This window comes from Desmodus rotundus, chromosome 6, assembly GCF_022682495.2.
Source record: "Desmodus rotundus isolate HL8 chromosome 6, HLdesRot8A.1, whole genome shotgun sequence".
In the NCBI taxonomy this organism is placed as follows: domain Eukaryota; kingdom Metazoa; phylum Chordata; class Mammalia; order Chiroptera; family Phyllostomidae; genus Desmodus; species Desmodus rotundus.
Genome location: NC_071392.1, coordinates 132,729,173 through 132,745,442, shown reverse-complemented (window position 1 = coordinate 132,745,442; position 16,270 = coordinate 132,729,173). Strand labels below are relative to the sequence as shown.

The 16,270-nt window shown below is 41.8% G+C and overlaps 1 protein-coding gene across 8 annotated transcripts in view; it reads right to left on the bottom strand.

Annotated features, from left to right (window-relative positions):
* Positions 1 to 16,270, bottom strand: part of CFAP61 (cilia and flagella associated protein 61) — a 354,209-nt gene that overhangs the window by 197,949 nt on the left and 139,990 nt on the right. For all 8 annotated transcript variants that reach the window (XM_045194437.2, XM_045194441.3, XM_053927357.2 and 5 more), the window contains one exon: positions 14,308 to 14,447. In XM_045194437.2, coding sequence (XP_045050372.2) covers positions 14,308 to 14,447 — 140 coding nt within the window. The remainder of the gene's footprint in view (positions 1 to 14,307; positions 14,448 to 16,270) is intronic.

The window sequence follows — 16,270 nt, the reverse complement described above, 5'->3', positions numbered from 1 at the left end:
GCCTCCCTACCCTGCATCATGACTGCTGCCACCTAATGCTAAAGGTGACAATTGAGTTGCGTACATGCGGGAGGCCCACATTCAACCACCATGCTCTAACCTCAGTGGAGTCCTGGACACAGGAATGGGAAGGATAAAGGGTCAGGATGTCCGTGGAATCTCTACTCAGAGCATGGTGATGACTGTCCCCACCTGGGACAGGCAGTGCCACGGAGTGTTCAGCTGAAAACTCAGCATGGGCATCTTGCCCACCCACCCCCACCCAGGTAGTTTGTGAACCTCAGCGAAGAATTTGTCAGCCATGGGGGATGTGTGTTGGAGTGGTGGACCCATGGGAAGGGGAGATGACCTACTGATCTTAGGCTAGAGCTCCACATTTTCATTTTGTCATGTGCCCAGCACATTATTCAGCTGGTCTTGCACTCAGTCATTCAGTTATTATTACTAGTTTGGACAGTGCTATAATTACTAATATTAATAAAGTGAAATGTTCTAACCTACTTTTTAAAAACATATTTATTGATTATGCTATTACAGTTGTTCCATTTTCCCCCCTTCGCTCCACTCCATCCTGCCCAACCCCTCCCTCCCACATTTGCCCCCCTATAGTTCATGTCCATGGGTCATACTTATAAGTTCTTTGGCTTCTACCTTTCTTATACTATTCTTACCCTCCCCCTGTCTATTTTCTACCTACCATCTATGCTACTTATTCTCTGTACCTTTACCCCCTCTCTCCCCCTCCCACTCCCCTATTGATAACCCTTCCTGTGATCTCCATTTCTGTGGTTCTGTTCCTGTTCTAGTTGTTTGCTTAGTTTGCTTTTGTTTTTGTTTTAGGTGTAATTGTTAATAACTGTGAGTTTGCTGTCATTTTTACTGTTCATATTTTTTATCTTCTTTTTCTTAGATAAATCCCTTTAACATTTCATATAATAAGAGCTTGGTGATGATGGACTCCTTTAACTTGACCTTATCTGAGAAGCACTTTATCTGCCCTTCCATTCTAAATGATAGCTTTGCTGGATACAGTAATCTTGGAGGTAGGTCCTTGCCTTTCATGACTTCAAATACTTCTTTCCAGCCCCTTCTTGCCTGTAAGGTCTCTTTGGAGAAGTCAGCTGACAGTCTTATGGGAATTCCTTTGTAGGTAACTGTCTCCTTTTCTCTTGCTGCTTCTAAGATTCTCTCCTTCTGTTTCTTCTTGGCTAATGTAATTATGATGTGCCTTGGTGTGTCCCTCCTTGGATCCAGCTTCTTTGGGACTCTCTGAGCTTCCTGGACTTCCTGGAAGTCTATTTCCTTTGTGAGATGAGGGAAGTTCTCCTTCATTATTTGTTCAAATAAGTTTTCAATTTCTTGGTCTTCCTCTTCTCCTTCTGGTACCCCTATAATCCGGATGTTGGAACGTTTCAAGATGTCCTGGAGGCTCCTAAGCCTCTCCTCATTTTTCCGAATTCTTGTTTCTTCATTCTTTTCTGGTTGGGTGTTTCTTCCTTCTGGTCCACAGTGTTGATTTGAGTCCCAGTTTCCTTCGCATCACTATTGGTTCCCTGTACATTTTCCTTTGTTTCTCTTAGCATAGCCTTCATTTTTTCATCTAATTTTTGACCAAACTCAACCAATTCTGTGAGCTTCCTGATTACTAGTGTTTTGAACTGTGCATCTGATAGGTTGGCTATCTCTTCGTTGCTTAGTTGTATTTTTTCTGGAGCTTTGATCTGTTCTTTCATTTGGGCTATTTTTTTTGTCTTGGTGCACCTGTTATGTAAAGGGGTGGAGTCTTAGGTGTTCACCAGGGTGGGATAACACTGGTGGCAGTGCTGTGACACTGATGTGGGGGAGGGGCCGAGAGGGAGCAATGGCATTTGCTCTGCTCTCTGCCAGATTTCAGTCACTCCCTCCACTACCCACAATCAAACTGGGCCCCTCTGGTGCTGGTTCCTGAGTGGGTGGGCTTGTGCACGCTCTAGGCCCCTGTGAGTCTCTCCAACAAACTCTCCTGTGAGGCTGGGAGTTCTCCTGCTGCAGCCTCAACCCCCACAGGTGTTTTCAATCAGAGGTTTGAGGCTTTATTTCCCAGAGCTGGAGCCCTGGGTTGCGCAGTCTGTTTCGCTCCCCCCGCTATTCCTCCTGGTTTATGTATGCTCGAATGTGGGGCCATCTGCTAGTGGTCGCACTGCCTGCCACGTTCATCACACAAACCACCACATCTCTGGGTCTGGCCGCGTTCCTCCTTGCCTCGAGTTGTGTCCGCCCCTGCTGCCTGTCTCCGCCCCTCCTACCAGTCTGGATGAATGTTTCTTCTTTATCTCCTTGGTTGTCGGACTTCCGTGCGGTTCGATTTTTTGTCAGTTCTGGTTGTTTTTTGTTTTAAAATTGTCCTTCTTTTGGTTGTGGGAGGAGGTACAGTGTGTCTACCTACGCTTCCATCTTGGCTGGTCTCTTTTTCTAACCTAGTTTTAACTGTAGTGAATATTTGTGCTTAAATTTTAGTGCATATTCCCATACTATGGAAAAAGTAGCATATTTGTAAAGAACAATCTACATCTACAGTTAACTTATTAAAGATTAGAAATTAATATTACCTTAATGTTTACGAGCAATTTTTAAGTGAAGAATAACAACTCAGTTCTGATATGGCCACCTTATACCAAAATCTAGTTCAGATGGATTAAAGATGTAAAATGTGAAAAACAAGACCACAAAAGTACTAGGAAAATACCTGAGGGAACTAAAAACGCATGTCCATATAAAACCTTGTTCATGACTGTTCGTAGCAGCATTATTTATAATAATCCAAAAGGCAGAAAGAACCCAAATGTCCACCAACTTCTCAATCAAAAAACAAAATGTGGTCTACCAAGATAATGGGATACTATTCAGCCATAAAAGGAAATGAAGTACTGACACATGCCATAGCATGGATGAACCTTGAAGACATTTATGCTAAGTGAAAGAAACCACATACAAAGGCCACACATTATATAATTCCATTCATATGAAATGTTCAGAATAGGCAAATTTATAGACAGAAAATAAATTAGGTGCTGCCGAGGCTGGGGGAGCAGTGGGAGAAGAAAAGAATAAAAATGGATGCCAGTCCTCAGAAGACTGACAAGTTGATTGGTTAGTTTGAAAAGGTTCCTGGTCCTTTTTAAGCCCAAGATATAATCCAAGCTTAACAAAGGCAAACTCACTCTCTCTCTCTCTCTCTCTCTCTCTCTCTCTCTCTCTCTCTCTCTCTCTCTCTCTCTCCTGCTAATACATGCTTGTCCATGTGCTTGTGTATTCTTTCTCTGTGGCAACCATGATGGCCCAGAAGCCACATGGACTCCAAGAATGAGCCTGGATACAGTTAATAGCACAGCCAGGAATGTTAGCTAGATGGGGACAGAGGCAGAACTGGACTAAGCTTTGATATGGACCGAACCAATGGCATGAACTTCTGGACCTTGGCCTTCCCTCTGGGCTCGATGACGACAAGGCTGGACTTCCTTCACAGTAGGACTGAGCTGAATCTGGGAAAGTTTGCTCCAGCTTCGATAAATCTTAACTCCATAACTCATCCTCCAATTTGTGGTCCCTGAAATGCTTTCCTAGTGACACTGCCAGGACCCTACTTCCACTGGCAACAGCAGTACCACCCTAAGGTGTCTCGATGATTCCACCTTTGCCCTGACAATTCATCCTCAACAGAGCAGACAGAGTGATGCTTACCAAACACTAAGTCAGACCGCATGAGTCTTCTATGCAAATCCCAGTGACACAGGTGTTCTTCACCTCTTTTATGCCAAGGACCCCTCTTTTTAATGCATAAAATAAAATACATAGGATTACAATATATGAGTTTTATTAAATAACATAATTCTGTAGTGGTCTATAATGTGTGGATGAGCATACACCACAAGTAATATTTGTAGATATATGCAAATCCTGTAATGTGATAGGAAAACTGAAAATGTCATTTTAATTAAAGAGAAGGCTACAGGTGCTACTGATCCACTTGTGGTTTGTTACCTACTTGCACAATGGAAGGAAATACTACATTTCAATTAAATCTTCTTGAAAATAAAGATGGCCCATGGTTAATAACCCCAGTTATGATTCCATCTCACTCTGAGTAAAAGTCAAAGTCCTTTTGGGGGCTGAAAGCCCCTCCATGACCAAAGCCTCCTTACCCACACCTTTTCTCTCTGGGATCCCTCCTCCTGACTTATCTCCAAGTAGTTGGCTTCTTGCTTTCCCTGCTTCCCTCACAGGTATTCCTGCTATTCCTTAAATATTCCAGGCACACTCTCTCATCAAGAGTTCTTGGGAATTCTGCCTTCTCTACCACAAATATGCAAGCTTTGTTCCTTAATTAACATCAAGTGTTTGCTCAAACTTCACCTTCTTAATGAGGTCTTCCCTAGCTCTAATCACCCTATGAAAAATTTGGATACCCTGATACTTCCATTACTTGCTGTTTTTCTCCACAGTACTTCCTACCTTCTACTTATTTTGTTCATTGTTTGTCTCCTATCACTAGAATAAAATGTTATGAAGATAAGAACTTGGAACTCTTTGTTCACTGCTGTTGTAACCCCATGGCTAGAATAATGCCTGGCACATAAGTGCTCAGTAAATACCTGTTAAATGAATGAATTATACAGCTTGCATATAGATGGCCAGAGACTATTTCAGTAAGACTTGTAGGAACCAGGAGAGTGAATGAACATATGACATGTTTACATATCTCTACTGCACTATCCTTTGCTTTCTGGGACGTGGCCATCTTTTCCTCCTCATAAGGCTTAAAGGTCAAAACCACATCATAGTCCACTCTGAAAGGCCAGGCCTTTTCTTAGCCTACAGTAGTGCTCAATAACTGTTTAAGGGGATATGGGTGCTGTTGTACTGTCAGGTGTCACAAAAATGCAAACATTGTTTCAGCAGTTTTTCCAAGGAAATCTATTGCCAATTAGGGAACACAACCATTTTGTGTTACACTGTGAAACTCTCATCTCTGCTATTTATATTTATCAAAGAACACTTCACAATTTTCATTTGTTCCTAGACTTTCAGGGGGAGGAATGGGAAGTAGCAATATGTTTGTGCCCTACTCTAAAGCTACACTGTTCAATATGGGAGCCACACCTGGCTGCTGAGCACCTGAAAGCTGAGGGCATCTCTCAATTAAGATGTGCTGTATGTAAAAAAATACGCATTAAATTATAAAGACTTTGTACAAAAAATAATGTAAAATATCTCACTGATACTTTTTTATACTGATTACATGTTGAAACAATATTTCAGATATAAAAGGGTTAAGTAATAAATATTACAATTAATTTCACCTACTTTTTATTCTTTAATTAATGTGGCTATTAGAACATTTAAAATTACATCTGTAGTTAACTCTGTATTGCACAGAACAAGGCTGCTGTTGCCTAGTATTTGCCTCTGAGAGGTGTTTTTCAATCATTTTTTGTTCAATTCAAAAAGCAGAATATAGCCCTGGTTGTTGTGGCTCAGTTGGTTGGAGGGTCATCCCATAACTGAAAGGTTGCAGGTTCAATTCCCAGTCAGTGCACATACTAAACTTGCGGGTTCAATCCCTGGTCTGGGCACATAAGCTCCCTGGTCCTAGTGCATACGATTCCATCCAGGTACATATGATCCCCCTCCAGGTGCGTATGAGAGGCAACCGATCAATGCTGCTCTCACACATCAATGTTTCTCTCTTTCCCTTTCTCTCTCTAAAGAAGCAATGAGAGGATGGAGGTGTAGATAACTGGGGATCACCTCTTGGCACAACCACGGTAAAATTACAACTAAAATATAGAACAACCATCACTCAGAACCATCAGAAAATTGAGCTGTATGGAAGTCCAACAACTAAGGAATCAAAGAAACCACATTCATCCATGGATGGATGGAGGGGTGGAGACATAGAGACTAGGAACCAGCTGGTCCCAAACCCACATGTGCTGGATATAAATGGAGGGATATCTCAGGAGTGAGGGACCCTAGCCCCATGCCAGACCACCCAGCCCAGGGTTCCAGTGCCAGGAAGATAAGTCCCCATAACTGCTGGCTATAAAATCCTGTGGGAGTTGGGTGGGCAGAAGAAACTGAGGGATTCTCAGGCCTCCACTTAAAGGGCCTCGCAACACATGGACTTACTCAGACTCACTCCCTCTGGGCTCCAGCACCAGGGAAACAGCTTGAAGGGCACCAGTGGCACATGGGGAGGAACTGAATGTCTGACATCAGGGTGAGAGCTGGGGAACAGTTTCCTCCCAGATGCAGGCAGCAGCTATTGTACCTTTACCGAGCCCTCCCCTACACACAGCCACAGAGAGTGAGCACCATATCTATGAATCTCCATCATCTGGCTCACATGGTAAGCCCCACCCTAATGATTACCTAAGGGTCCCCCCCCATCCAACTTAAGGGCCTACCCCAGCAACCCTCCCATTCTGGTAAAGTGGCTTTTCCATATGAAAGGCTGGGCTAAGCACAGGCTTCAGACCTTCTTAAATTGATTCAAACAAGCAACAGCTGAGATCAGCCCTGTACATCTCACTGAGTGGCCCCAGGCCTGGCACTAGCAGCAGTCATCTGCAGATCACTTTATAGCTTACATCAAGGGGCCCCAAAGAGAACACAGGTTGGAAGCTGACCTTGGCCTGTACCACCTGGGAAATCCCAGAGCCTGTGTACCCAGTGGACAGTTACAGACTATATCAGAGCACCACCCAACCACCTCCACAAACAATGAAGGGAGGTGGTTGCTGGCCAAGGATCACAGCTGGTCCTACCATCTGTCTGGACTGGGTAAATCCCTCCCATTGACCTGCTGACAGCAATTAAGACTCATCTACATAGGAGTTCTGGCCAAGATGGAGGCGTAGGTAGAAACCTTTCACTTCCTGGCACACAAAAAGGAGGATAACAACCAATCTAAAATCAATAAACAACCAGAAGTGCCAGAAAATCAAACTGCATGGAACTCCAACAACCAAGGAATGAAAGAAAAAGTTGATCAGAACAACCAAACCAGTAGGGCAGCAGACCGAGCGGGCGGGGGTGGGCTGCATGCGCAGGGCTGACTTAAGGGGAAACTGAGACTCAGAGTTGATATGGAGGTTGCTATGGTGGGTGAAACTCCCAGTCTCACAGGAGAGTCCAGCAAAGAGGGTTGCCCTGCTAGGGTGAATACTGAAGGCCCCGCCCCCTTACAACTCCTCAGGTGTTCCAAGACAAAGAAATAGGGTCCAAATGAAAGAAGAGAGCATAACCTCAGAAAGAGAACTAAACAATGAGAACATAGCCAACCTATCTGATGGAGAATTTAAAGCCTTGGTAATCAAAATGCTCACAGTTCTGATTGAACTTGGTCAAAAAATGAAAAAACAAATGAAGGATACCCAAAATGAAAAAAAAGCAAAATATTCAGGGAACCAACAGTGTCAGGAAGGAAACCAGGACTCAAATCAACAATTTGGAGCAAAAGGGAAAAAATAAACATCCATCCAGAACAAAATGAAGAAGCAAGAATTCAAAAAAGTGAAGAGACTCTTACAAACCTCTGGGACAATTTGAGATGTTCCAATATCTGAATTATCGGGGTGCTAGAAGGAGAAGAGCAAGAGCAAGAAATTGAAAACTTATTTGAACAAATAATGGAGAACTTCCCCAATCTGGCAAAGGAAACAGACTTCCAGGAAGTCCAGGAAGCTCAGAGAGTCCCAAAGAAGTTGGACCTAAAGAGGAACACACCAAGGCACATCATCATTAAGTTATCCAAGATTAAAGATAAAGAGAGAACCTTCAAAGCAGCAAGAAGAAAGGCGACAGTTACTTACAAAGGAGTACCCATAAGACTATCAGCTGATTTCTCAAAAGAAACCTTGCAGGCAAGAAGGGGTTGGAAAGATGTATTTGAAGTCATGAAAGGCAAGGACCTACATCCAAGATTACTATACCCAGCAAAGCTATCATTTAGAATGGAAGGGCAGATAAAGTGTTTTCCAGATAAGGTCAAGTTAAAGGAGTCCATCATCACCAAGCCCTTATTATATGAAATGTTAAAGGGACTTATCTAAGAAAAAGAAGATAAAAAATATGAACAGTAAAATGACAACAAACTCACACCTATCAGCAACCAAACAGGGAATAAGAAGCATATTTGGTAGGCATAAAATGGATGGGGACAGGTTAAGAATGGTACAGGAAACAGAGAATTCAGAGAACTTATGTGTACAACCCATGGACATGAACCAAGAGGGGGAATGCTGGAAGGTTGGGGGGTACAGAGTGGAGGGGAAGATAAAGGGGGAAAATTTGAAAAACTAATAGCATAATCAATAAAATATACTTAAAAAATTAAAGTCACAGGAAATTCAAGGTACTCATTATATTACTATAAGAGATACATTTATATTGTTCACTTTCTATTGATCGAGGTGGTCCCATCCTCAAACAGAGCTGTGGGGAATAGCTCAATTGGCCCTTTCTCTAGCAATGCCCCCAGATTTGTGTTGGGCAGTACACCCCTCCTCTACCCAATCCCCAAGCTTTGAGAACAGACCAGGGTGATGTCAACCAGTAGCCTCTGGCCCAGTGATGGGTTCAAGTTCAGCACAGGACCGAATCTGAGCCAATGAGATGCAAAAAGACTTTGGTGTTGGGGCTTCTAAAAACAGGCCTACCCACTACCCTTTCCTGTTGAATTTGGAGTTATAAAAGGTGTAAAGCTACTGTTACCACTAGACAGTCTGTCCAGAATGCCAAGGGAGTCTCCTCAGTCACCCAACATGCAGCATAGAAAGGTTTTTAACACTGCGCACATAGAAGGCTAGCACCATAACTGGATAGAGGAAAAAGCCCTCCTCCCCTCTTCCAGTACCAGATTCGAGGTGGGACCAGGGGAAGGCAGACACATGTGCTACGGAAGTCAAATTGGCCCAGGGGGAGGAGGTAACCAAAGAGGCCTGTCAGTCTAACCTGGAGAAAGAAGGGATTGGTTGGGAGGTGGAATCACACAAAGTGCACAAAAGTTTGGGAAGTTGATTGGTTATTTTGAGAGAGCACCTAGTCCATTTTATAGCCAAGCTAATATGATCCCCGGGGAATAAAGAAGTTCTCTTGCTCATGGCTCACTGTCTTGTGACCTGCACCCATCCACTCAGCACATTTGCCTGTTCTCTCTATGGGCTATGTGGCATTAGCAGGCACATGGCCTATAGCTATCAGGAGGAATCTCTCTCCCCCACGTACCTGATGATGCACTCAACTGTGCATTCACAAGCTCTCTCACCCAGGAGAATGCAACCATGCAGTCCTAGCAGCCATAAGGCCCATAGCTGCACAGGCTCCACATGCAGTCTCTAGGAGGAAGCCTGAAATGAACAGCAGCCAGGCACAAGCTAAGCTACCTGGAGGAGGACTATGGCACTTAGCAGCTGACTGTGGGCTTCAAAGGTCTATACTCTACATTGGAGCAGGAACTCTTGAAACTGTCTTGGTCTTGCAGAGGAGATGAGCTTTGAGACAAGAATCTTCCATTCTCCGAGATCACACAGCACCTGAATAAAACTTATTTCTTTGCACACCAGCATCTGCCTCACCAGTTTGGCTTTTGGGGCAACACACGACCAAACGTCTGCTTTTTTGTTTGGTAACACTATCTCACTCATCCTGAAACCACTAAGAAAGCACCAGTGAGAAGGGGTCAACATGGAAGAGACAAATCAAACAGGGCCTGCTTTCTATTAAACCTGCATCGCCCTTGAATTCTTACTTCTCTCTGTGCATTAATAAATTCTCCAGTTACCTATGCCAATTCAATGGGTTTCTACTGCTTGTCAGCAAAGGAATCCTAGAAATATTCAAGCTTGGTATAGAAAAATTCCAAAATTTGGGCAATTCAAGAAAGAAAATTAAAAAATCATGAATGATGCTGCCCTCGCCAGGTGGCTCAGTTGGTGGAGCATTGTCTTGTACACAAAAAAGTTAAGGGTTTGATTCCTAGTCAGGGCACATACCTAGGTTGCAGGTTTGATCCCCAGTCAGGGTGCACCTGGGATGCAACTGACCTATGTTTCTCACATTGATGTTTCTCTCTCACACACTCTCTCTCCCCATTCCTCCCTCTCTAAAATCATTCAGAAATATTTACTTGGGTAATGATTAAAAAAATTCATGGATGATGCTCACAGTAGCACTCAGAGGCAACCACTGATCATCTTGTGTTATAGGGCAGGTTCCCTGGACAGCAGCCTCACATAGATATCTGCATATAGAGGTTTATGAGGATGAGCACTTCGGACCCTCCACACCTATGGGGATGACAGAAGCAGTAGAAGGCAGAGGAAGACATTGGACTATAATCAGTGTTGTCATAACAAATGACCAGCTGATCCCACAGGGTGTTCCAGCCCTGAAAAGCCCCTTCAGAGTTGTCCCTCCTTGAGGCAGAGAGCTGTAGGCCCTTTATCCTGCTTTTGCTCCCACTTCACACACACAGACTAGTCATAGGATGCAGGCTGCCCTTGGAAAGGGCCTTCTCATCATTCCAGGGCAATCTCTTTTGTGGGGGAACTAGCTTCAAGCTGTTGGTATTCATACATCCTACAGATGGAAAATGAATAATTCAGTCTTGAACCAAATGGGCCAGTCTGACACACTACAGCATCTATTACATCTGCACATCTCCTTTTAGTATATTTAATAATTCATGTTTTCCCCCTCTTTGAAAATTTTGGTTTTATTTAAGTGGTGTTTTATATACTGGCATGTTTTTTAGGCTAACATTACATTCTGAGCATTCTCATCATTAAATATTTTTTTATCCATTCATTTTTTTGTATATTTTATTGATTATGCTATTACAGTTGTCCCCATTTTTTTCTCCCCTTTATTCCCCTCCACCCTGCACTGCCCCACCCTCCAGCATTTTGGTCGCTCCTTAGTTCATGTCCATGGGTCATATGTCTATGTCCTTTGGCTTCTCCATTTCCTATACTATTTTTAACCTCCCTCTATCTATTTTGTATCTACCAGTTATGCTTCTTATTCCCCATACCTTTCTCCCCATTTTCCCCCTTCCCACGCTGAGCTAATAACCCTCCTTGTGATCTCCATTTCTGTGATTCTGTTCCTATACTAGTTGTTTGCTTAGTTTGTATTTGTTTCTTCAGGTTCAGTGGTTGATAGTTGTGAGTTTGTTGTCATTTTACTGTTCGTGGTTTTTAATCTTCTTTTATTTCTTAGTTAAGTCCCTTTAACATTTCATATAGTAAGGGCTTGGTGATGATGAACCACTATAACTTGACCTTATCTGGGAAGCACTTTATCTGCCCTTCCATTCTAAATGATAGCTTTGCTGGATAGAGTAATCTTGGATGGAGGTCCTTGCATTTCATGATTTCAAATACTTCTTTCCAGCCTCGTGTTGCCTGTAAGCCTTCTTTTGAGAAATCAGCTGAAAGTCTTATGGGAACTCCTTTGTAGGTAACTGTCTCCTTTTCTCTTGCTGCTTTTAAGATTCTCTCCTTATCTTTAATCTTGGGTAACTTAATTATGATGTGCGTTGGTGTGTTTTCTCTTGGATCTAATTTCTTGGGGACTCTCTGGGCTTCCTGGACTTCCTGGAGGTCTATTTACTTCACCAGATTAGGGAAGTTCTCCTTCGTTATTCAAATAAGTTTTCAATTTCTTGCCCTTCTTCTCCTTCTGGCACCCCTATGATTCAGATGGTTGAACATTTTAAGTTGTCCCAGAGGTCCTTAAGCCTCTGCTCATTTTTTTGGATTCTTGTTTCTTCACTGTGTTCTGATTGGATGTTTATTTCTTTCTTCTGCTCCAAATCATTGATTTGAGTCCTGGTTTCCTTCCCTTCACTGTTGGTTTTGTGTATATTTTCCTTTCTTTCACTTCATTTCCTCCTCCATTTGTGACCTAACTCAATCATTTCTGTGAGCATCCTGATTTCCAGTGTTTGGAACTCTGCATCTGATAAGTTCTCTATGTCCTTGTTGCTTAGTTTTTTTTCTAGAGTTTTGATCTGTTCTTTCATGTGGGTCATATTTCCTTGTCCCGCCACACCAGGCTGGATGAATGTTTCTTTATCTCCTTGGTTGTTGGAGTTCCATGCAGTTTGATTTGCTGGCATTTCTGGTTGTTTTTTGTTTTAAAATTTGTTATTCTTCTTCTTTTGGTTGTGCAAGGAAGTGAAGCATTTCTACCTATGCCTCCATCCTGACCAGAACTCCCTCATTATTAAATCTTCTTTAAATGAATCATAAACATAGTTTTAGAATCCTTCATATGGGAACCATAAAGTATTTAAACATTTTCTTACTATTGGATATTTAGAGTATTTCCAATATTCTTTAATCCTCATACATCAATTTTTGTTTGCATCTCTGTAACAAGTTTCTTAAGAAATATTTCTAGGCATGAAATTAAATGGTAAAAGGATATGAATTACTTTAGTGTTCTAGCTAAACTGCCCTTTGGAATTTCATGTTAATTTACATTCTGATCAGCACTACATTTGTTTCATTTAGAATTGAAAATTTCTATATTTATTTCTTATGAATAGACCAAAAATAATGTCTCATATTAGCTTTGTTTCTTCTCCCTAATTTGAGAAGTTTAAAGATTTTAAAACATCCATTGATTGTATTTTTTCTTCATGTGTAAACAGTCTGCCTTTTTTTATTGTTGTAAATTTTACCATGAGTATTAATCATCTTATTGATTTATTAAAGCTCTTTATATATTAAATATGTCAAAACTGTGTCTTCCACATTTGTTAAAAAATAACCTTCCATTAGTCAGTTTCATTTTAATTCAATTAGGGTGGTTCAAAAAACATTATATAGTAAAAAAGTGAATCTTCTATGTTCTAAAAGGAACTTCCCAGCAATACCACTGTTGGGATTATACCCTAAGGATCCTGAAATACCAATTCAAAAGAACCTATATACCCCAATGTTCATAGCAGCACAATTTACAATAGCCAAGTGCTGGAAGCAAAATAAGTGCCCATCAGTAAACAAGTGGATCAAAAAACTATGGTACATTTACACAATGGAATACTATGCAGAAGAAAGAAAGAAGGAGCTCCTACCCTCACGACAGCATGGATGGAATGGGAAAGCATTATGCTAAGTGAAATAAGCCAGGTGGTGAAAAAGAAATACCATATGATTTCACCTATAAGTGGAACCTAATCAACAAAACAATAAGCAAGCAAAATATAACCAGAGACAATGAAATAAATAACAAAATAACAGTTACTAGAGAGGAGGGGGGAGAGGGATAATAGGGGAAGGGCCATCAAGGAACATGTATAAAGTACACATAGACAAAATCAAAGGGGTTAGGTTCAAGGGTTCATGGCAGGGATGGGTGGGATAGGAGGGATGTGATGGGATGAAAATGGAGACAATGGTACTTGAACAACAATTTTTAAAAAACTAAATAAAAATGAAATGAATGAAAAAATAAGGTAAAAAAATGGAAAGAACTTTCTCATCCTGAAACATGATAAAAATCAATCTTCATTCATACTCCTTGTCTAGCACTCAAGATTCTTCCTCAGGAAAGCTTCCTCTGACTGGGCTGAATCTCCCAATGATATATATTTATAGTACCACACACCCATTGCTCGTACATCTATTACAATTGCAGGTTTACATTTATTTGAGTGTTTATAAGCTTTAAAAGAATTGGGACTACATCTGTATGTTGTTCACTTTTTTATTCCCAGAATTTGGCAAAGAACTAGCACTGGAGATTTATTATCTAATTTTTTATGTTTTCAGTATTTACATTTACCTCTTCATTCACCTGAAATTTTTTTTGTAGACTATGAAGAAAACATTTTTATCTTTATTATGAACCAACACTTACAGAATAAACATTCTTTTTCCCACTGTGGTGACAGAAATTTTGTTATATATTTGTCTAGACATACCTTTACACACATATACTCACACACTCTAAATTCTTACTGTATTGGGGCCTATGGTAGGACTCTGTTGTGTTTCATCATTCTACCATAGAATTGGTCAATGTGGCATTGTTTTGATTATTATGGAGTTACCTTATGTTTTAATATCTGGCTGGACAAGTAACTTCTCAACTTAGGAATCTGTCCCTAAAAATGAATTGGTTAAAATCCCTTGATCAAGCCCTCTGCCAATAAGACAATTTAAAATGAATCATTAAATTAAAATGGTAAGGAGCTCCTCAATTCTCTTTTTGTAACTTTGTGAAAAATTTTTGGCCAAATGTGCATCTACTTACTTGAGCAATCCAGCCCGATGGAAAACATAGAGATCCTGCTCCACGGTGCAGTTGCTGAAGGGGACTATCTTCACAAAGTTCTGGATAAGGGAAAACTCTGGGGTGAGATGTGGCAGAGAAATGAGGCAGAAGTTCTTGTCCTAATATTGCAGCAGGACACAAGGAAAGACAATCAGAAATCATTTATCACTAAACAAATTCCTGCTGTAAAACACTAAAGAAAATAGCAAGATATGTAAAGGAGAGGATATTCAAGTTAAACTTTCCTATAATTTGGAAAGTAATCATATAAAACTCAGGGGGATAAGCAACAGCAAGAGTATGAAGAGAGTCTGACTGAATCCTGAATAAATTAATATTGTGAAAAATGAAACCGATTCGGCATAGCTCTTTTGCAGAAGTATATTTTTAGTCTAAGGATATGTGGCCTTTCAAATTCACTTGCAATCAGGAGTAAATGTGGCAGCGTGGTGTCACACCAAAGGTCCTATGCTTACTAAGTGATATTGTAGCAACTGTGATCCTCTCCTCTGTGAAATGAGAAGGTGGTGCTCCAGGACTTTTCTGTCCTAAAATCCTGTGACTATACATGAACAGATGTCTGTGTATTTTATCATGACATGGTCCCATTTGGGTGTACAGATCTAAGAACATGTTTAACCTGGGTAGTGGGTTTAGTTAGCAGGTACAGAATGATCTATATATCCTGACAAATGTCACTTACCTTCTAGATCTTCACTGTCCAATATGGTAGCCAGCAGCCACATCTGGCCACTGAACATTTGGAATGTGGCTAGTGTGACTAGAGAATTGAATTTTTAATAATATTTTATTTTAATTTGTTTTAAAAAATGATACTGAATTTGGTTATTGGAAAGGTTTTATGTAAGTTTGGAACAACTTGAGAATATGAATCTATTGATTCAATTGTAAATTTTATAAAATCTAAATGGAGGAGGTTCCAAGATGGCTACAAAGTAGCTGGAAGGCTCAGTCCGCTTGATCCAAGATCCAGACTGACTGTGCAGCTAAATGGCAGAGCATTTGTCTTGAAAAACCAGTTGAAGTGTAGCTGATCTGGAAATGTATAAACAGAAGCATGGAGAAAGATGGGAAGCGACAAGGACAGGGTGAGACCCCCATACACAGGCGCTAGGCCTAAGAAGCCAGAGAATAGGGCAGCAGGGGAACTCCTTTCTCCTAGGAGTGCAGGATCTCAGCCCCACGCAGGGGTCCCCAAACCAGAGTTAACAAGAGAAAGGAAGGAGAGCTTTTGTAGCATCGGTGGTGGGAAGCAGTGGGGATTTGATCCACCTGGAAGACTTGGAACACAATGTATCAGGGAAGGAGCCAGCCCATTGTTAAAACACTAGCTTGTGAAGTTTGCCCAGATCTGTGACTGCCGGAGGGCCCATGCTGCTTTGGGGCCTGGAAGAGGGGCTTGCTCAGTACACCCAGCAGTGAACTTGAAGGGCCATCTGTTGTCCGGAAGGGCTTTGGACAGAGAGGCAATCAGAGTCAGGGCACTGAGGCTTGAGGAAGATGACTGTTCTTGCTCACAATGACAGCTCTGCAGTGACCCTTTCCCCACCTGCTAAGATGCTGGGTCTGCCCAGAGGCAAAGGGATAAGGTGGCACTGGGTTGGAAATTTGACCTTGCTGTGCCCTGCCAGTGCAAGGGAGGGGGACATTTAGTAGGAGACCGTTTGGAACTAGAAGTTTCAGTTCTGCCCTGCAGTCCCTGACTGAGAGATTTTGTGTGTGTGGGTGTATGTGATCTCCTGCTTAGGTGTGAGGTGAGGAGGTGACAGCAAGATATGCAGAGCTGGATTTTTGCAACTGCATCTCCCAGTCAGGCTTCTGTTGGGAAGTCAGATGGGCAGGGGCTGTGCACTGCAGCTACAATATGGGGAGGCAGAGCACAGCTCCCCAGCCAGTTCAACTCAAGCAGCAAAGGGAAGGG